Source organism: Anomaloglossus baeobatrachus, chromosome 9 (genome assembly GCF_048569485.1).
Source record: "Anomaloglossus baeobatrachus isolate aAnoBae1 chromosome 9, aAnoBae1.hap1, whole genome shotgun sequence".
Taxonomy (NCBI): Eukaryota; Metazoa; Chordata; class Amphibia; order Anura; family Aromobatidae; genus Anomaloglossus; species Anomaloglossus baeobatrachus.
This window is the reverse complement of record NC_134361.1, coordinates 62,283,539-62,306,257: the sequence shown is the minus strand read 5'-3', so window position 1 is coordinate 62,306,257 and position 22,719 is coordinate 62,283,539. Positions and strand designations below refer to the sequence as shown.

The window sequence follows — 22,719 nt, the reverse complement described above, 5'->3', positions numbered from 1 at the left end:
AAGAAATACCTCATGTTAGAGCTGCAAAGACAGCCCTCCCCTACGGGTAGGCAACTGCCGCCTGCAGGACTCTTCTACCTAGGCTGGCGTCCGCCGAAGCATAGGTATGCACCTGATAATGTTTGGTGAAAGTGTGCAGACTCGACCAGGTAGCTGCCTGGCACACCTGTTGAGCCGTAGCCTGGTGTCGTAATGCCCAGGACGCACCCACGGCTCTGGTAGAATGGGCCTTCAGCCCTGATGGAACCGGAAGCCCAGCAGAACGGTAGGCCTCAAGAATTGGTTCTTTGATCCATCGAGCCAGGGTGGCCTTAGAAGCCTGCGACCCCTTGCGCTTACCAGCGACAAGGACAAAGAGTGCATCCGAACGGCGCAGGGGCGCCGTGCGGGAAATGTAGATTCTGAGTGCTCGCACCAGATCTAACAAATGTAAATCCTTCTCATACCGATGAACTGCATGAGGACAAAAAGAAGGCAAAGAGATATCCTGATTAAGATGAAAAGAGGATACCACCTTCGGGAGAAACTCCTGAATGGGGCGCAGCACTACCTTGTCCTGGTGGAAGACCAGGAAGGGAGCCTTGGATGACAGCGCTGCTAGCTCAGACACTCTCCGAAGAGATGTGATCGCTACCAGAAAAGCCACTTTCTGTGAGTGACAGTCTAGAAAGTGAAACCTCCCTCAGAGGCTCGAAGGGCGGCTTCTGGAGGGCAACTAGCACCCTGTTCAGGTCCCATGGATCTAATGGTCGCTTGTACGGGGGTACGATATGACAAACCCCCTGCAGGAACGTGCGCACCTTAGAGAGTCGTGCTAGACGCTTCTGAAAAAAGACGGATAGCGCCGAGACTTGCCCCTTAAGGGAGCCGAGCGACAAACCTTTTTCTAACCCAGATTGTAGGAAAGAAAGAAAGGTAGGCAATGCAAATGGCCAGGGAGACACTCCCTGAGCAGAGCACCAGGATAAGAATATCCTCCACGTTCTGTGGTAGATCTTAGCGGACGTGGGCTTCCTAGCCTGTCTCATGGTGGCAACGACCCCTTGGGATAATCCTGAAGACGCTAGGATCCAGGACTCAATGGCCACACAGTCAGGTTCAGGGCCGCGGAATTCCGATGGAAAAACGGCCCTTGGGACAGTAAGTCTGGTCGGTCTGTTAGTGCCCACGGTTGGCCGACCGTGAGATGCCACAGATCCGGATACCACGCCCTCCGTGGCCAGTCTGGGGCGACGAGTATGACACGGCTGCAGTCGGATCTGATCTTGCGTAGCACCCTGGGCAAGAGCGCCAGAGGTGGAAACACATAAGGGAGCCGGAACTGCGACCAATCTTGCACTAAGGCGTCTGCCGCCAGAGCTCTGTGATCGCGAGACCGTGCCATGAAGGTCGGGACCTTGTTGTTGTGCCGGGACGCCATTAGATCGACGTCCGGCCTTCCCCAGCGGCGACAGATTTCCTGAAACACTTCCGGGTGAAGGGACCATTCCCCTGCGTCCATGCCCTGGCGACTGAGGAAGTCTGCTTCCCAGTTGTCTACGCCGGGGATGTGAACTGCGGATATGGTGGAGGCCGTGGCTTCCACCCACATCAGGATCCGCCGGACTTCCTGGAAGGCTTGCCGACTGCGAGTCCCCCCTTGGTGGTTGATGTATGCCACCGCTGTGGAGTTGTCCGACTGAATTCGGATCTGCTTTCCTTCCAGCCACTGCTGGAAGGCTAGTAGGGCAAGATATACTGCTCTGATCTCCAGAACATTGATCGGAAGGGTGGACTCCTGCTGAGTCCACGTACCCTGAGCCCTGTGGTGGAGAAAAACTGCTCCCCACCCTGAGAGACTCGCGTCCGTCGTGACCACCGCCCAGGACGGTGGTAGGAAGGATCTTCCCTGTGATAATGAGGTGGGAAGAAGCCACCACTGCAGAGAGTCTTTGGCAGTCTGGGAAAGGGAGACTTTCCTGTCCAGGGATGTTGACTTCCCGTCCCATTAGCGGAGAATGTCCCATTGAAGTGGGCGCAGATGAAACTGCGCAAACGGAACCGCCTCCATTGCCGCCACCATCTTCCCGAGGAAGTGCATGAGGCGTCTTAAGGAGTGCGACTGACTTTGAAGGAGAGCCTGCACCCCAGTCTGTAGTGACCTCTGCTTGTCCAGCGGAAGCTTCACTATCGCTGAGAGAGTATGAAACTCCATGCCAAGATACGTTAGCGATTGGGTCGGTGACAGATTTGACTTTGAGAAGTTGATGATCCACCCGAACGTCTGGAGAGTCTCCAGTGCAACATTCAGGCTGAGTTGGCATGCCTCCTGAGAGGGTGCCTTGACAAGTAGATCGTCCAAGTAAGGGATCACAGAGTGTCCCTGAGAGTGCAAGACTGCTACCACTGCCGCCATGACCTTGGTGAACACCCGTGGGGCTGTCGCCAGACCAAATGGCAGAGCTACGAACTGAAGATGGTCGTCTCCTATCACGAAGCGTAGAAAACGTTGGTGCTCTGTAGCAATCGGCACGTGGAGATAAGCATCTTTGATGTCTATTGATGCTAGGAAATCTCCTTGAGACATTGAGGCAATGACTGAGCGGAGGGATTCCATCCGGAACCGCCTGGCGTTCACATGCTTGTTGAGCAGTTTTAGGTCCAGAACAGGACGGAATGAGCCGTCCTTTTTTGGCACCACAAAGAGATTGGAGTAAAAACCTTGTCCTTGTTCCTGAAGAGGAACAGGGACCACCACTCCTTCTGCTCTTAGAGAATTCACCGCCTGCAGAAGGGCATCTGCTCGGTCGGGATGTGGGGAAGTTCTGAAGAACCGAGGCGGAGGACGAGAACTGAACTCTATCCTGTACCCGTGAGACAAAATGTCTGTTACCCACCGGTCTTTGACCTGTGGCAGCCAAATGTCGCAAAAGCGGGAGAGCCTGCCACCGACCGAGGATGCGGAGGGAGGCGGCCGCAAGTCATGAGGCAGCCGCCTTGGAAGCGGTACCTCCGGCTGCTTTCTTGGGGCGTGAGTGAGCCCGCCAGGAATCAGAGCTCCTTTGCTCTTTCTGAGTCCCTTTGGACGAGGCGAACTGGGGCTTGCCAGAGCCTCGAAAGGACCGAAACTTTGACTGCCACTTCCTCTGTTGAGGTTTGCTTGATCTGGGCTGGGGTAAGGAAGAGTCCTTACCTTTGGACTGTTTAATGATTTCCGCCAATTGCTCACCAAACAGTCTGTCTCCAGATAATGGCAAGCTGGTTAAACATTTTTTAGAAGCAGAATCTGCTTTCCATTCTTTTAACCACAAGGCTCTGCGCAAAACTACAGAGTTGGCGGAAGCCATTGCGGTACGGCTCGTCGAGTCCAGTACCGCATTAATAGCGTAGGTCGCAAACGCAGTCATTTGCGTAGTTAAGGACGCCACTTGCGGCACTGCTGGACGTATGAAAGAGTCCACCTGTGCCAAACCAGCTGAAATAGCTTGGAGCGCCCACACGGCCGCGAATGCTGGAGCAAACGACGCGCCAATAGCTTCATAGACAGATTTCAACCAAAGGTCCATCTGTCTGTCATTGGCATCTTTAAGTGAAGCCCCATCCTCCACTGCAACTATGGATCTAGCTGCAAGCCTGGATATTGGAGGGTCCACTTTTGGACACTGGGTCCAGCGTTTGACCACGTCAGGGGGAAAGGGATAACGTGTATCCTTAAGACGTTTGGAAAAACGCTTGTCCGGATAAGCATGGTGTTTCTGGATTGATGCTCTGAAGTCAGAGTGGTCCAGAAAAGTACTCAATTTACGCTTGGGATACAGGAAATGGAATTTCTCCTGCTGGGCAGCTGCCTCCTCTGCTGAAGGGGCTGGTGGAGAAATATCCAACAGCCTATTGATGGCCGCTATAAGGTCATTTACCATGGCGTCACCATCTGGCGTATCCAAATTGAGTGCGGTGTCAGGGCTAGACTCCTGATCACCCACCTCTGTCTCATCATATAGAGACCCTTCTCGCTGAGACCCTGACCCGCGTGATGACGTGGAGGGTCTCTCCCAGCGAGCTCGCTTAGGCGGCCTGGGACTGTCATCGGAGTCAGAGCCCTCAGCCTGTGATGCCTGGGACCCCCGTGAAGTACGGATTAGTTCCAACTGAGGGGGACCGGGGAACATAGGGACAGTAGTGTCCATGGTCTGAGCAACTGGCCTGGACTGCAAGGTCTCCAGGATTTTTGTCATAGTCACAGACATTTTATCAGCAAAGACTGCAAATTCTGTCCCCGTCACCGGGGCAGGGTTCACAGGCGACTCTGCCTGGGCTACTACCACCATAGGCTCTGGCTGACGAAGTGCCACTGGGACTGAACATTGCACACAATGAGAGTCGTTGGAGCCTGCTGGTAGATTAGCCCCACATGCTGTACAAGCAGTGTATACAGCCCGTGCCTTGGCACCCTTGCGTTTTGTGGATGACATGTTGTTGTCTTCCCAGAGCAATATAGGGTATACAGCCAAGAAGCGACCGTACAGTGCAGTATATATATATAGATATCTGGTACAGGGAAAAGTACACCAATACACACTGTGGCACAAGAGGGGCCAGCACTAAAGTGCTGCTTACCGCCCGCTAAACGCGGGTGTGTGGTCACCAGAAATCCCTAGTCTTGGGTCTCCCAGAGCCTGTGTCCGTCCTCCAGCCAGAACTGCATGCAGGAATGGCTGCCGGCGTCCTGTGGAGGGGGGGGCGGGCCCTGGGCGTGCCAGACCAAAAGCGGGAAACCTGCGTCCCACTGTGCCAAGTGAGAGGGCTGGAGCATGTAAATAAGGCTCCAGCCCTCGGCGCTGAGTAAACGTACAGCGTCTCTCCCCTTCCCTGATTGACAGGGAGGGGGCGGGAACGAAGCGGAGCTAGGTCGCAAAAGCCGGGGACTAAATTTATAAGCGCCGCCGCCGTAAAAGCGCGGTCGGCGCTAAGTCCCCGGCGCACTACAAGTCCCAGCCGCGCCGCCGCTCCGAGAGTGGCCGGCGCGGTAGTTCCCAGCACATGAAGTCACACAGCTAAGCTGCTGTGACTCAAACCCCAGCGTTACTGTCCCCGGCGCACTAACACACCCAGCAAGTCTGGTGTGTGCGTGCCCGCCTGAACGGGGACACAGAGTACCTGAAAGTTGCAGGGCCTTGTCCCTGAATGGTACACAGCTCCTTATCCATCAGGTTCAATGGGTCTGTGGACGGAGCCCGGCCTCAGGGCTTGGAGGCCGGTAAGATCCCACTTCCTCAGAGCCCCTCAGGGGGATGGGGAAGGAAAGCAGCATGTGGGCTCCAGCCTCCGTACCCGCAATGGGTACCTCAACCTTACAAACCACAAGTGGGGTGAGAAGGGAGCATGCTGGGGGCCGTATATGGGCCCTCTTTTCTTCCATCCGACATAGTCAGCAGCTACTGCTGACTAAACAGTGGAGCTATGCGTGGATGTCTGACCTCCTTCGCACAAAGCTTGAAAACTGGTGAGCCAGTGATCCCACTGGAGGTGTATAGCCAGAAGGGGAGGGGCCTTACACTTTTTAGTGTAATTGCTTTGTGTGGCCTCCGGAGGCAGTGCTATACACCCAATCGTCTGGGTCTCCCAATGGAGCGCCGAAGAAAATTCTATCCTGTAGCCGTGGGAGATGATATCCCGCACCCACTGATCGGAGACGTGTTGAAACCACACGTCGCCAAAGTGGGAGAGCCTGCCACCGACCAAGGACGTTGCTGGCGCAGCCAGATAGTCAAGAGGAGGCTGCCTTAGTGGCAGCGGCTCCTCCGCTCTTCTGAGGACGCGGTTTCGCGCGCCAGTTGGGTTTACGATCCTTGGCTGAGGCAGTGGACGAGGCTGAGGGCTTAGAGGATGACCAGTTAGAGGAACGAAAGGAACGAAACCTCGACTAGTTCCTGCCCTGGACAGGTTTCCTGGTTTTAGTCTGCGGCAAGGAAGTACTCTTCCCGCCAGTAGCTTCCTTAATAATTTCATCCAGTTGTTCACCGAACAGCCGGGACCCAGCAAAGGGGAGCCCAGCAAGGAACTTCTTAGAAGAAGCGTCTGCTTTCCACTCTCGAAGCCACAAGATCCTGCGGATCGCGAGGGAATTAGCGGAAGCCACCGCCGTGCGGTGAGAAGCCTCCAGAATGGCAGACATGGCGTAGGATGAAAAAGCCGAGGCCTGGGAAGTTAAAGCAACCAACTCGGGTATAGAGTCCCTGGCAAGGGAATGTATTTCCGCCAGAGAGGCAGAGACTGCCTTAAGAGCCCACACTGCTGCAAAAGACGGGGAGAACGAGGCTCCTGCCGCCTCATATACAGATTTGGCCAGAAGGTCAACCTGGCGGTCAGTGGGATCCTTAAGAGAGGTGCCATCGGCCACAGATACGACTGTCCGGGCTGAGATTCTAGACACCGGAGGGTCAACCTTTGGGGACTGAGCCCACTCCTTAACCACCTCAGGTGGAAAGGGAAAACGGTCATCAGAGCCACGCTTTGGAAAGCGTTTGTCAGGACAGGCCCTGGGCTTGGTAACAGTGGTCTGAAAACTGGAGTGGTTAAAAAACGTACTCCTAGCTTTCTTAGGAGAGGTAAGCTGGTGTATTTCTACCAGGGAGGCTTGTTCCTCTGACACTGGTGGATTGAGGTTCAGTACGGAGTTAATGGATGCAATCAAGTCACTAACATCCGCATCACCCTCAGATAAGTCAATGGGATACATAGAGGTAGCGTCTGAGCCCACAGTAAAAGTATCTTCCTCGCCTTGCACCTCAGCTCGTGAATCAGAGTCGTGGGACGAGGAAGGAAAAGGGTCCCTGCGTCTCCGTTTAGGAGGACGGGGTCCCAAAACATGCTCTGATAGCTCTGCAGAGCTCGGAGCAGCAGGGGCGCCCTGAGAAGGGGGCTGATGCAGGGTCAGCAGAGTCCGGGACAGCTGTCCCATAGAGTCTGCAAAAGACTGGGAAATCGCTCTGGAAAAAGATGCTACCCAAGCCGGGGGTTCAGCCACCGGGGCCGGAGCAGCCTGAGGGACCCCTGAGGAGGCTCCAGGCTGAGGCACCACCATGTTAGAGCAGGCATCACAATGTGGATATGTGCTCGGTTCTGGCAGAATGAGCTGACATGCAGTGCATATAGCGTACAGCTTAGCAGCCTTCTTGCTCCTAGTGACAGACATGCTGCTGAGGTGGAGACCCTGCAGTAAGAATACACTCCTGTAGAAAGACCACCTGAGAGTGTATAATAAAAGCCCACAACCAGAGGTTGTGGCTTACCAGACAGATTCCTGTGTGCCCTCCGGATTCCACAGCTCGGACCCCCAGTGAAGCGATGCAGCAGCTGCAGCAGTCAGCGCCGATCAGCATGTGAACGCTGAGAAAATGGCGCTGGAGGGAGGAGGGGGGGCGGGGATTAGCCCAAGAGCGGGAATCGGAGGGCCAAGGAGAGATACAGGGGAGGGAACATCTCCTCAGAAAGGAGTGTCCTCCCCTATGCTGAACGGCCGGTGGGCGGCGCCGCACTGCTCCCCTGCATGACTGACATGCAGGGGAAGCTGAAAACGAAACTAGGCCGCAACTGAAGCCGGGGCCTAAATTTTTACATGCGGCCGACGAGCAGGCACCGTCGGCGCGGTTCTCAGGATAAATCCAGAGAACCGGCCGGAATTCACAGTACAGTCAAAGGACACACTCTCCCCTTAATAAACGTACCCGGGACCCCTGAAAAATGTCTCAATACTTAGCTTTGAGACGCAGGGCCAAGTCCCTGGGGGGGGGATTAAACGCTCCGTCCGACAGGATCCTGACAGGGCTGCGGATGGAGACCGGTCTCCTGCAAAGCAGAGAGAACCGTGATGGCTCCCACTTCAAGCCAGAGCCCGAGGGATGGTGAAGGAGCGCGGCATGTGAAGGCTCCAGCCTTGTAAAGTCAACCTTAACAGCACCGCCGACACAGTGGGGTGAGAAGGGACATGCCGGGAGTCCAGATCGGACCCGCTTTTCTTCCAAATCTTTGAAAAAATCTTAAAAATCAGAGAATGCATGTGTGTGTGACCTCCTGAACACAAAGCATTGAACTGGTTAGATTGTCATCCAGGGGGTGTATATAGCCCGGAGGGAGGAGCTACACTTTTGAGTGTAGTACTTTGTGTGTCCTCCGGACTCCGGAGGCAGAAGCTATACACCCATGGTCTGGGTCTCCCATAGGAACGATGAAGAAAAGGGGTTGCCCACTACTAGAACCACCGCTTCTGATTCCACGTTTTCCCCTAGGTAAAATTTTAAAAAGCCTATACTCCCCTCTGTGGCTAGTGCAGTTCCAGCAATGTGGGGGCTCATGTGACGTCACGTGAGCCCCATGTGCAATCAGCGCTGGCTTCTGCCTCAGTTTTCGGACGTGGGGGAGATCTAGCTGCCCCTAGTTCAAGCCGCTGTAAACAACAAGTAGCTGCTGAACAGAGCCACTCTGAATTACCAGGAGCATCCCTGATGCCTCTTCGGCCATCTTACTAATCAGGAGATACCCCGTGGATGCTGCAGGTAGGAGGAGGTTTGCAGGGCTGTGGTCTGGCAACCACAAACTACATGGAGTAACGACTGTCAAAATGTTTCAGGATTTATAATTTTAAGTAAAGGAGTATTCCACTGGTGTGGATTTTCTCTGTAATGCCCATAAAACAGAGTGAGGAGAGAAACAAATGGACAGTCACCTCTTCACTACCCCAATTAGATGCTGTGACCACACCACCACACGAGGCGGCCAATCTAGACAGTAGTATTGATCCCAGAAGTGGGGTGCTGTAAATCGTATAGCTGCACCAAGATGACACGGATCCGAATTACCCAAATCCTGCCTCCTGGAACCGATCACTGGACTCACAGGGAGACACAGAAGCCGTTTAATATGTTGCGGCCTTGTATACTGTGCCAGATATGATTCCATGGGCACCTGTACTTAGTCGTAGCCTTCAGTAATGACTAGGGATGATCGAATACCTCAAATATTCGGCTTCGCGAATATTTGCCGAATAGGTCGCCGCTATTCGACTATTCGATGCGCAATGTAAGTCTATGACAAACCCGAATAACAACTATTTGGAACTATTCGGGCTTCCCATAGACTTACAGTGCGCATCGAATATTTGCATAGCGGCGACCTATTCGGAAAATATTAGCGAAGCCGAATATTTGAGGTATTCATCCCTAGTAATGACCTGTATCTTCTGTCTCCATCAATTCCTGCTATCAAAGACTGCTATTACTGTAGGTTATCCTCCAAATTAATAGCAGTGTCTGATAACATTAACCCCCCAATACGTAACTACAGACCTAAGGCACAGGGTCTCTCTCCTCCAGGGGTGATGAAAAGGTTAACGCCAATACCTTACAGGTATTTTCCGTTTTTGTTTTTTGCTCATCCCCGATGAGCTTGAACACTGAAAAAAAGACAAACAGTTCTGGGAATTTTCTGTATAATTGCTACTTACCTGTAAACAGGAAAAAAATTAAAACCATGATCATCGTGTACCCAAAGTACAAAATGGTGCTGGCAGTTCCTGTGATTTGCAGCTTAGAGAAGAAATAATGAACCGCGTAGATAAAGAGGTAAACAGCGGTGAATCCGCTCGTTAGGAAGGACCGCCACCACCAATGGTAATCCTGCACGGAGATGGAAAAACACAAAAAGGACTTTAGGACAAGTTAGTTTTATTTTCACTGGTTTATAAAAGTGTAAAGCTTATTGTCTGAAGACAAAAAGATACAAGTATGTGTGGTTTAATATTACAAAAGAGTCAAAAAAAAGGGGTCACATAGAAACTCAATATATTTATTTACATGAAAAAAAAAATATTTCAATATATTCCTAGAAAAACCTTGGCAGATGCGTGTAGTGCTGGGGAGATAGAAATGTATCAACCAGTCCGGGATAGCGACATTGCCCGACCAGCGACAAAGCAACTGGAAGTTATAAGAAACATTACCGGATCAGAGTAGACAAAATGACCAGAACCGTCACCACCGATATCGCAAACACCCCAATGGCAGGAATCTTAAAGGGCTTGTCCACTACTTTTACACTTACTTTACACTTATCCTTAGGATAGGTCATCAATGTCTGATCGGATGTGGTTTGACACCCTGCACCCCACCAATCAGCTGTTCCCAGACCCGGCGCCGGCAGCAGGCAGCTGGGAATGCTCATCTCCAACACTGCTCTGTCTTCTGATACCGGCCGTGGCCAGGTACTGCACATCCACCTCCTATTGATTTGACTGGGAAGCAGATGTGTAGTACCCATCAGAAGACAGAGCAGCGCCGGAACTGAGGATTTCCAGCTGCCGGGACAGAGAACAGCTGATCGGTGGTGGTGCCGGGTGTCAGACCTCAGCAGATCAGACCTTAATGACCTATCTTAAGAATAGGTGTTGTGAATGTCAGTTATGCTTTTGCTGCTGTGAGGCTCCCTCTTGTGGCAAGGAATGGTTTGGACATAGACCAGGTGTGTTAGTAATGGAAATGCCCATTGCTCAACTCTCTGCTTATTTAAACTCTGGTCTGCTAGCAGGCTATGCCGGATGTCAGTTCTTTGTACACCTGCCTGCTTCATCCTGCTCCAGACCACATCTAGCTCAGATAAGTGCTAGGCTCTTTATTTGTTGTTTGGTTCTTTTTGTTCTTATCTAAGTTTGTCATTTGCTGTGGTTGTTTTCAGTTTATTTGCATGCAGGGATCTTCCCTCTCAGTTGCTTAGCTGGAAAGCTCCCTGCAGTTATGTTTGGAGTATTGCTCCTATAAGTCCATGTTTTTTGTTGCTTCTTGAATTTGTATGATTCATGCTTTCTGTTCATTGGTATGACAAGAACGCCTGGTATAGGACGGAGTTCAGATCTAGCGATCTGAGGGCTTTTTTGTACTATCCGGTATTTGGATTTTTGCATGGTTTTTCTCTGGCCACCATCAGTCCCTTTCCTGTCTTGTCCTATTTAGTCAGTAGGGCCTCACCTTTTGCTAATCCTATCATCTGTGTATTGTGTTTTCCTATATCACCGCAGTCTTTGAATGTGGGGGGCTAGCTATTCTTGTCTATTTTCTGAGGCAAAGAGTTCTTCATCTTTCCTTCCTTTAGGATAGCTAGTTCTCCGTCTGGGTTCGCGGCTACTTCTAGTTGTGATGGTTAGTAAGGGGATGTCGGCCAGATTAGTTGCCAATGCTCTTGTCACCTTTTACCAATGATTTATGGTTGTCTTCCATGGTTACGGATCATAACAGATAGGCCATCAATGTAAAAGCAGTGGATAACCCCTTTGATGTGTTCTTCTACAAATCAGTTTGTCAAGACCATGCAATAATTTGTGTGGGGGTTGGAACCCAATTACACAAAAAAATGTTTAAAACTTTCTGCTTAAAGTTCCAAGGACTCATCAGTTAGATGTTTGAAATTAATCTTGGATGTAAAACAACAGATGTTATCAGTGAATGAAGCCAAACTAAACTTAATTTTTTTTATAAAAAAAAAGTGTCACTAATGTAGAAAACCGAGAAATAATCCAAAATACTTTACTAAGATCCTGTAATAAAAAAAAAATAATAATATATGCATATTCATGGTCTCCGAACCCCTGCTTTTCCTCATTCTATTTTCCTTCAGCTACACTGATATTAGAGTGTAGTGATTAGGAGCACAAATGATTGCAGTGAGCGGCCAGATCGTGATGGGTGGGCCAGTGAGGGGTCAGGTCGTGATGGGTGGGCAAGTGAGGGGTCAGGTCGTGATGGGTGGGCCAGTGAGGGGCCAGATCGTGATGGGTGGGCCAGTGAGGGGTCAGGTCGTGATGGGTGGGCAAGTGAGGGGTCAGGTCGTGATGGGTGGGCCAGTGAGGGGTCAGGTCGGGATGGGTGGGCCAGTGAGGGGTCAGATCGGGATGGGTGGGCCAGTGAGGGGTCAGATCGGGATGGGTGGGCCAGTGAGGGGTCAGATCGGGATGGGTGGGCCAGTGAGGGGTCAGATCGGGATGGGTGGGCCAGTGAGGGGTCAGATCGGGATGGGTGGGCCAGTGAGGGGTCAGATCGGGATGGGTGGGCCAGTGAGGGGGTCAGATCGTGATGGGTGGGTCAGTGATGGGTCAGACCAGCTCCTGTCTCCTCCTGAGTGTTGTGCTTATCAGAACAATCTCATGCAGCAGCTTCTTCCCCATAGTTAGTGACTCAAGTGCTGAGCTGACCCCCATCACTGCCATCAGCTGTACTCCAAATAAGCAAGGTCTGATATCAAAGCAGCCGAAGGTAAATGGACTGGGAAAAAGCAGATTTGAAAGCCACCTACATGCAAATATTCACAAGAACCCCCCCCCCCCCCAAATGATTTGTAAAATTTCATAAGTCTGCATGCAATCATGCATAAGAACTATATTTTGTGGGCTATGTTGCAGGTTTGTATAGCACTAATCATTTTATCATATCATAAACTAATGAAAAGCGGGAAAAAAAATCCAAGTGCTGTGAAGTTTTGCAAAGAAAACTGAGTGGTGCTGTGCAGCAAATCTGCTGTATTACCACACACAAGTCCACAAGACCTTTTTTCGTGGTTGTTTTTTATTTTTAAGAGGCAAATAGTCCTGTGTGCACATATTTTAAGGAATATTCAGTTTTTTAATGTGGAGTTTTCAGAGCAGAAATTCTGCAAAGAACAAAACAAAAAAAAAAAAAACAACCCAAAGTTTTCATTGGAGAGTTGTGCTAAACAAAAAAACACCAACTCCGTAAGAAAACTCTGATCATACAGAGAGGCTACACATCCATATGAAATGACTGGATGTGATTTGATTTATTTTGGGGGGGGGGAGATAGTGATGCAGACCCAGAGTTTCTGCAAAATCACAGCGGAGGGTGAGATCCAGAGTCTAAGATAGACAAATTTTGATCAGTGTTTGTGGATCAGACACAGCCATACAAGTCAATGGGGATCCATGAAACAAGGAGGCAAAATCAGAAAGGCTTCTATGTCTCACAGAACCCAAAATAAAGAATTTTGTTTACTTACCGTAAATTCTTTTTCTTATAGTTCCGTAATGGGAGACCCAGACCATGGGTGTATAGCTTCTGCCTCCGGAGGACACACAAAGTACTACACTAAAAAGTGTAGCTCCTCCCTCCTAGCATATACACCCCCTGGATAACCAAATATAGCCAGTTTAGTGCAAAAGCTGAAGGAGGACAGCCACCCACAAGTAGAGATAGAGCAAAAAACCGGAACAACCGGAGCCTCTGTCTACAACAGCAGCCGGTGAAAACACACGGAACAAGAAAACTGCCAACAGGCAACAGGGAGGGAGCTGGGTCTCCCATTACGGAACTATAAGAAAAAGAATTTACGGTAAGTAAGCAAAATTCTCTTTATCTTCATCGTTCCTTATGGGAGACCCAGACCATGGGACGTCTCAAAGCAGTCCATGGGTGGGAATAAACAGAAAACTGAGAAGTAGGCGAAACCTAACTTCACAAATGGGCGACAGCCGCCTGAAGGATGTGTCTGCCCAAGCTCGCATCTGCCGAAGCATGAGCATGCACTTGGTAGTGCTTCAAAAAGGTATGCAGACTAGACCAAGTGGCAGCCTGAAAGACCTGCTGAGCCGTAGCCTGGTGCCGGAAAGCCCAAGAGGCACCGACAGCTCTGGTCGAGTGTGCCTTGATCCCTGGCGGGGGAGGCACCTGAGAACACTGGTAGGCATCGGAAATGGCCGACCTAATCCAACGAGCTAGGGTCGGCTTAGAAGCCGAGAGGCCCTTGCGCCTACCTGAGGTCAGCACAAAAAGAGGTGCACCGCCTAAGAGCAGCGGTGCGAGACACATAGATCCGGAGCGCCCGCACCAGATCCAGAGTATGCAACGCTTTTTCAAAGCGATGAACAGGAGCCGGACAAAGAGAAGGCAGGGAAATATCCTGGTTAAGGTGGAAAGGATATACCACCTTAGGAAGAAAGTCCGGAGTCGGACGGAGAACCACCTTGTCCTGATGAAACACCAAAAAAGGTGACTCCGAAGAGAGAGCAGCCAAATCAGAGACTCTCCTGAGGGAGGTTATGGCCACTAGAAAGACCACTTTCTGTGAAAGACGAGACAAAGAAACCTCCCTAAGTGGCTCAAAAGGGGGTTTCTGCAAGGCCGTGAGGACCAGATTAAGGTCCCAGGGATCCAAAGGACGCCGGTAAGGCGGAATGATGTGAGATGCACCCTGCATGAAGGTGCTCACCTGAGCCAGTCGGGCGATACGCCGCTGGAACAATACTGACAGAGCCGAGACCTGACCCTTGAGGGAAGGGAGGGATAGTCCTAGCTGCAGACCGGACTGTAAAAAGGACAGAAGGGTCGGCAGGGAAAAAGGCCAAGGAGCATGGCCGGAATAGCGACACCAGGACAGGAAGATTCTCCAGGTCCTGTGATATATCTTGGCAGAGGAAGACTTCCGAGCCCGAGTCATAGTGGAGATGACTTCAGGAGGGATACCAGAAGCCGACAAGATCCAGGACTCAAGAGCCACGCCGTCAATCTGAGAGCCGCAGAATTCTGGCGGAAAAACGGACCTTGTGAGAGAAGGTCTGGACGGTCCGGAAGATGCCACGGCACCTCTACGGACAGGTGGAGCAGGTCTGGATACCAAGCTCGCCTGGGCCAGTCTGGAGCAATGAGGATGACCCGACGGCCCTCCATTCTGATCTTGCGCAGGACTCTGGGCAAGAGAGCTAGAGGGGGAAACACGTAAGACAGACGAAACTGGGACCAATCCTGAACCAGCGCGTCCGCTGCAAAGGCCTGAGGATCGTGGGAGCGAGCCACGTAAACCGGAACCTTGTTGTTGTGCCGGGATGCCATTAGGTCCACTTCCGGAGTGCCCCACTTGCGGCAGATTGACCGAAACACTGCCGGATGCAGAGCCCACTCGCCGCTGTCCACGGTCTGACAGCTGAGATAATCTGCCTCCCACTTTTCCACGCCTGGGATGTGGACTGCGGATATGGTGGACTTGGAGTCCTCCGTCCACTGAAGGATGCGTTGAACCTCCAACATTGCCAGGCGGCTGCGTGTCCCGCCTTGGTGATTGATGTAGGCAACTGCTGTTGCGTTGTCTGACTGGACTCGAATGTGCTTGCCCGCCAACAGATGGTGAAAGGCTAAGAGAGCTAGAAGCACAGCTCTGATTTCCAGCACATTGATAGAGAGGGCTGATTCGGACTGAGTCCAAGTGCCCTGCGCTCTGTGGTGGAGATATACTGCTCCCCAGCCGATTAGACTGGCATCCGTGGTTAGGATCATCCAGGACGGGGGCAGGAAGGAACGTCCCTGAGACAGAGAGAGGGGCCGAAGCCACCACTGAAGGGAGCCCCTGGTCTGTGGCGACAGAGCCACCAACCTGTGCAAGTCCGCTTGTCCCAAGAGCGTAGAATGTCCAGCTGCAGGGGACGCAGATGGAACTGGGCAAAGGGAACCGCTTCCATTGACGCCACCATCTGACCCAGCACCTGCATTAGGTGCCTGAAGGAGTGACGGCGAGACCTCAGTAAAGAGCGCACCGCCAGATGGAGCTTTACAAGTGCCGGCAAAGTCTCGAACTGCATCCCTAGGTACGTGAGACTCTGGGTCGGAGTCAGAGTGGACTTGGGTAGATTGACAAGCCACCCGAACTGGACTAGAGTGGCGAGAGTGAGCGAGACACTCCGCTGACAGTCTGCACTGGATGCAGCCTTGACTAGAAGGTCGTCCAGGTAAGGAATCACTGCCAACCCCTGGAGGTGCAGAACCGCAACCACTGCTGCCATGATTTTGGTGAATACTCGAGGGGCCGTGGCTAACCCGAAGGGAAGAGCCACGAATTGGAAATGTTCCTCTCCGATTGCAAAACGTAGCCAACGCTGGTGTGAAACTGCAATTGGCACATGCAGATAGGCATCTCTGATGTCGATGGATGCTAGGAAATCTCCTTGGGTCATTGAGGCAATGACTGATCGCAGAGACTCCATGCGAAAATGCCGCACCTGGACATGCTTGTTGAGAAGCTTGAGATCCAGGATGGGCCGGAAGGAACCGTCCTTTTTGGGGACTAGTAAGAGATTTGAGTAGGAACCTCTGAATCGTTCCCGGGCGGGAACCGGTACAATTACTCCATTGGCCTGCAAGGATGCCACGGCCTGCGAGAAGGCGGCGGCCTTGGAGCAGGGGGGAGTGGACAGAAAAAATCTGTTTGGCGGGCTGGAAGAGAATTCTATCCTGTAGCCGTGGGAGATTATATCCCGCACCCACTGATCGGAGACGTGTCGAAACCACACGTCGCCAAAGTGGGAGAGCCTGCCACCGACCAAGGACGTTGCTGGCGCGGCCAGATAGTCAAGAGGAGGCTGCCTTAGTGGCAGCGGCTCCTGCGGACTTCTGAGGACGCGGCTTCGTGCGCCAGCTGGGTTTTCGGTCCTTGGCTGAGTTAGTGGACGAGGCCAAGGGCTTAGAGGATGACCAGTTAGAGGAACGAAAGGAACGAAACCTGGACTGGTTCCTGCCCTGGACAGGTTTCCTGGTTTTAGTTTGTGGCAAGGAAGTACTCTTCCCGCCAGTAGCTTCCTTAATGATTTCATCCAGTTGTTCGCCAAACAGCCGGGACCCAGCAAATGGGAGCCCAGCAAGGTACTTCTTGGAAGAAGCGTCTGCTTTCCACTCTCGCAGCCACAAGATCCTGCGTATAGCGAGGGAATTAGCCGAAGCCACCGCAGTGCGGTGAGAAGCCTCCAGAATGGCAGACATGGCATAGGATGAAAAGGCTGAAGCCTGGGAAGTTAAGGCAACCATTTCGGGCATAGAGTCCCTGGTGAGGGAATGCAACTTCTCTAGAGAAGCAGAGATGGCTTTGAGAGCCCATACTGCTGCAAAAGACTGGGAGAACGAGGCCCCTGCCGCTTCATATACAGATTTGGCCAGAAGGTTAACCTGGCGGTCAGTGGAATCCTTAAGTGAGGTACCATCAGCCACAGATACAACTGTCCGGGCTGAGATTCTAGACACCGGAGGGTCCACCTTCGGTGAATGAGCCCACTCCTTGACCACCTCTGGTGGAAAGGGAAAACGGTCATCAGAACTACGCTTTGGGAAGCGTTTGTCAGGACAGGCCCTGGGCTTGGTCACAGTGTCCTGAAAACTGGAGTGGTTAAAGAACACACTCCTTGCTCTCTTAGGTGATGTAAACTGGTGCTTTTCTACCAGAGAGGGTTGTTCATCCGATACTGGTGGATTGAGGTCCAGTACAGAATTAATGGACGCAATCAAATCACTAACATCTGCATCACCTTCGGTCAGATCAATGGGGCACATGGAAGTAGCGTCCGAGCCCACAGTAAAGGCATCCTCCTCTTCCTGTGATTCAGCTCGTGAATCAGAGCCGCGGGACGAGGAAGGAGAGGAGCCCCTGCATCTCCGTTTAGGAGGACGGGGTCTGAGCTCTGTGAGCTCTGCTGAGCGAGCCGTAGCAGCAGAGGCGCCCTGAGAAGGGGGCTGATGCATGCTCAGCAGAGTCCGGGACAACTGTCCCATGGAGTCGGCAAAGGACTGGGAGATAGACTTAGAGAAGGATTCTACCCAAGCCGGGGGTTCAGCCACCGGAGCCGAAGCAGCCGGAGGGACCACTGGGAGTGAGACTCCAGGCTGAGGCACCACCATGTTAGAGCAGGCATCACAATGTGGATATGTGCTCGGTTCATGCAGTACGAGCCTACATGCAGTGCATATTGAGTACAGCCTTGCAGCCTTGCTCCTTGTGTGAGACATGCTGCTGAAGTGGGAGTTCTGAGTAGAATGGCCCCCAGAGAGTATATAACTAGGTCCACAACCAGAGGTTGTGGCTTACCCGACCGTTTGTGTGCCCTCCAGATCCCACAGACCGGACCCCCAAAGAGATGCTGCAGGCAGCTCCAATCAGTGTAAGAACGCTGATAAAATGGCGCCGGAGCGAGGAGAGGGGGCAGGGCCTATCTCAAAGAGCGGGATCCGGAGGGCAAAGGAGGTATACAGGGGAGGGAATCTTTCCTCAGAGAGGAGTGTCCCTTTCCTTTGCTGAACAGCCGCTGGGCAGAGCCGCACTGTCCCCCTGCATGATTGGCATGCAGGGGCAGTGAAAACGAAAGTAGGCCTCAGACGAAGCCGGGGCCTAAATTTAATAATGCGGCCGGCGCGCAGGCACCATCGGCGCGGTTCTCCGGTGAAAACCAGAGAACCGGCCGGAAAGTCAGCATAGTTTCACAGCACACTCTCCCCCACAATAAAAGTACAAGGGACCCCCCGATAACCACGTCTCAGATACTTAGCTTGTGAGACGCAGGGCCAGGTCCCTGAGGGATGAGTGCTCCGTCCGGCAGGATCCAAAAGGGGCTGCGGATGGAGACCGGTCTCCTGCAAGGCAGTGAGAACCGTGCTGGCTCCCACTTCAAGCCAGAGCCCCAGGGGATGGTGAAGGAGCGCTGCATGAAGGGCTCCAGCCCTGAAATCAACCTTAACAGCACCGCCGACACAGTGGGGTGAGAAGGGACATGCCGGGAGTCCAGGCTTGGACCCGCTTTTCTTCAAACTCTTTTCAAAAATCAAAAACAGATGAGGATGCATGTATGGATGTGTGCCTCCTGAACACAAAGCATTGAACTGGCTATATTTGGTTATCCAGGGGGTGTATATGCTAGGAGGGAGGAGCTACACTTTTTAGTGTAGTACTTTGTGTTTCCTCCGGAGGCAGAAGCTATACACCCATGGTCTGGGTCTCCCATAAGGAACGATGAAGAAAATAATGTTTTTTTTAATTTTTTTTATGGTTAGATGGGAAGATTTCTTATATGGAAAAGAAACAGGTAAAAATAAAATAAAAAAACAAAACCCAATGAAACTAGGACGAACAAAAAAAAAAAAAAAAAAAAAAAAAAAAAACACACCACGAAAAAAACACTCAGCCCATTTCTCACGGATAGGATCCTGTGTGGCTGTAGCCAAAGTGCTTTCTCATCTCACCAAAAATAGTGTTTAATATATAGTTTATACCCTCCCAATAGTAAACTCATGTCTTCCCAGTTCGATCACATGCAAGTATGAGCCCCAAGTACATTCGAAGAGGTTTTTAAAAAAAAAAAAAAAAAAATATATAATAAAATCTATATATGAAAATATAAAATAAAAAAAATATAAAAAATCAAATATAAAAATATAATATAAAAAATATAATGTATATTTTTATATTATAATATAAAAATTTATTAAAACTGTATAAATAAAATCTTATAATAAATAAAATCTTATAATATAAAATCTTATATATATCAAATATTAAAAATGTTATGTATCTAATTGCAGTGATATGACAAAAATAGTACAACACATGGGGGAAGGGGGGTGGGGGGGGGGGGGGAAGAAAAAAAAAATTAAACAAAAAAACAAACAAAAACAGAAAATCAAGGAGCCATCCATGCAGTAGTGGGGCTGTTATGTTTCCAGGTGCTGGACACCTCGTAACATGTAGAAAAAGGTAAAAGGCTTGCTTTGATTTGAGTGCAGCAAGGCACTTTTAACCTTAACCCCCCCCAGAGTTGAATGCACAGTGCTTTACATATATAAAAGTACCTCTGCACATAGATGGAAGTAACATAGCAAGATAGTAGCCTCTGAACAAGTGATCAGGAGGATTATGAACACCAGAAACAGGAAACCGAACATATAGTACATTTGATGAGACCTACAAAACAAAATACACACGGTGAAATAGACATAACGCTGCACACAGAACAGTCCGTGGTGCCCAGATTAATACCAGGACGTGACGCAGATGGCGCGGGGCAGACCTGTATCATGCAGCTACATTGAGTATTGTAGTATGAAACACAGACAGAAAGCTTTCACTACAGCAGCATACGCCGCCCTGCAAGGTGCAACTATGGATAAGTGGATTTACCCAGACGGCACTAAATAGCTACACACAAACAATAATTCCCTAGCATGCATGCGGGCTGCACGAGAGCCGATCCGATGGCTCCGCTGAGACGTGCCGGCGTCCTGCTGTGCCCAATGAGTCAGGTGGCTGCGTGGCAGAATGATGACTGAGCCGACTATTTTCACAGTTAAGCTGTATTACAAACACTGTATTAATGATGAGCGATGCATGAGTGGCGGTATTACATGTAGGAGGCTGTATTGTGCAGCTCTGCCACCATGAACGCATGATGTGCTCAGGATCTATAGTCATATAGCACAAGAGCCCTAAAAGTGGCTTTACAGGTGCTAAAGAACACGTGGGATAAGCCCTCACCTTAAAGAGGCAGTCCCTGGTATTAATAGACCTATACCCAGGGTTGGCTGAACATTTGTGATCCAAATTATTCACCCCCCTCATATTACAAATGTGGGTTATTAGCACAATTTACAAATAAAACCGTAAAAAAACAACAATTTAAATAGCTCCATACAAAGAATATAACAAGTGGTTTCTACGAATGCAAAACATAATGCCACTTCTGCTGAATACTGCAGTTTCAGAAATATTCACCCCCTTCATGACCAGCATCTCTAGTATGTAGTAGAGCACCTTTGGCTGTTACGACCTGCTGCAAACAGCATGCATAGTCAGATGCCAGCTTCTGGAAGTGTTCCTCAAGAACCATCATGATCTAGAGCAGGGGTGGGCAACTTTCCTGAGGGGCCACATGAGAGACACGAATAGGAGCCCCCACACAGCCTCCTATATACAGCATGAGCCCCACACAGCCTCCTACATGCAGCATGAGCCCCCACACAGCCTCCTATATGCAGCATGAGCCCCCACACAGCCTCCTATATGCAGCATGAGCCCCACACAGCCTCCTATATACAGCGTGAGCCCCCACACAGCCTCCTATATGCATCGTGAGCCCCCACACAGCCTCCTATATACAGCATGAGCCCCACACAGCCTCCTATATGCGGCATGAGCCCCCACACAGCCTCCTATATGCAGCATGAGCCCCCACACAGCCTCCTATATGCAGCATGAGCCCCCAAACAGCCTCCTATATGCAGGGTGAGCCCCCAAACAGCCTCCTATATGCAGGGTGAGCCCCCACACAGCCTCCTATATACAGCGTGAGCCCCCACACAGCCTCCTATATACAGCGTGAGCCCCCACACAGCCTCCTATATGCATATGCAGCATGAGCCCCCACACAGCCTCCTATATACAGCATGAGCCCCCACACAGCCTCCTATATGCAGCATGAGCCCCCACACAGCCTCCTATATACAGCGTGAGCCCCCACACAGCCTCCTATATACAGCGTGAGCCCCCACACAGCCTCCTATATACAGCGTGAGCCCCCACACAGCCTCATATATGCATATGCAGCGTGAGCCCCCACACAGCCTCCTATATGCAGCATGAGCCCCACACAGCCTCCTATATACAGCGTGAGCCCCCACACAGCCTCCTATATGCATCGTGAGCCCCCACACAGCCTCCTATATACAGCATGAGCCCCACACAGCCTCCTATATGCAGCATGAGCCCCCACACAGCCTCCTATATGCAGCATGAGCCCCCACACAGCCTCCTATATGCAGCATGAGCCCCCAAACAGCCTCCTATATGCAGGGTGAGCCCCCAAACAGCCTCCTATATGCAGGGTGAGCCCCCACACAGCCTCCTATATACAGCGTGAGCCCCCACACAGCCTCCTATATACAGCGTGAGCCCCCACACAGCCTCCTATATACAGCATGAGCCCCCACACAGCCTCATATATGCAGCATGAGCCCCCACACAGCCTCCTATATACAGCGTGAGCCCCCACACAGCCTCCTATATGCAGCATGAGCCCCCACACAGCCTCCTATATACAGCGTGAGCCCCCACACAGCCTCATATATGCATATGCAGCGTGAGCCCCCACACAGCCTCCTATATGCAGCATGAGCCCCACACAGCCTCCTATATACAGCGTGAGCCCCCACACAGCCTCCTATATGCATCGTGAGCCCCCACACAGCCTCCTATATACAGCATGAGCCCCACACAGCCTCCTATATGCATCGTGAGCCCCCACACAGCCTCCTATATGCAGCATGAGCCCCCACACAGCCTCCTATATGCAGCATGAGCCCCCACACAGCCTCCTATATACAGCATGAGCCCCCACACAGCCTCCTATATACAGCGTGAGCCCCCACACAGCCTCCTATATACAGTGTGAGCCCCCACACAGCCTCCTATATGCATATGCAGCATGAGCCCCCACACAGCCTCCTATATACAGCATGAGCCCCCACACAGCCTCCTATATACAGCATGAGCCCCCACACAGCCTCCTATATACAGCATGAGCCCCCACACAGCCTCCTATATGCAGCATGAGCCCCCACACAGCCTCCTATATGCAGCATGAGCCCCCACACAGCCTCCTATATGCAGCATGAGCCCCCACACAGCCTCCTATATGCAGCATGAGCCCCCACACAGCCTCCTATATGCAGCATGAGCCCCCACACAGCCTCCTATATGCAGCATGAGCCCCCACACAGCCTCCTATATGCAGCATGAGCCCCCACACAGCCTCCTATATGCAGCATGAGCCCCCACACAGCCTCCTATATGCAGCATGAGCCCCCACACAGCCTCCTATATGCAGCATGAGCCCCCACACAGCCTCCTATATGCAGCATGAGCCCCCACACAGCCTCCTATATG

At 51.4% G+C, this 22,719-nt stretch overlaps 1 protein-coding gene across 1 annotated transcript in view; it reads right to left on the bottom strand.

The window, feature by feature from the left end:
* Positions 1–22,719, bottom strand: part of LOC142251194 (transmembrane 9 superfamily member 2-like) — a 175,669-nt gene that overhangs the window by 27,764 nt on the left and 125,186 nt on the right. Inside the window, exons 15-16 of the mRNA XM_075323765.1 lie at positions 19,632–19,743; positions 9,482–9,653 (exon numbers count right to left, since the gene is read on the bottom strand). Coding sequence (XP_075179880.1) covers positions 9,482–9,653; positions 19,632–19,743 — 284 coding nt within the window. The remainder of the gene's footprint in view (positions 1–9,481; positions 9,654–19,631; positions 19,744–22,719) is intronic.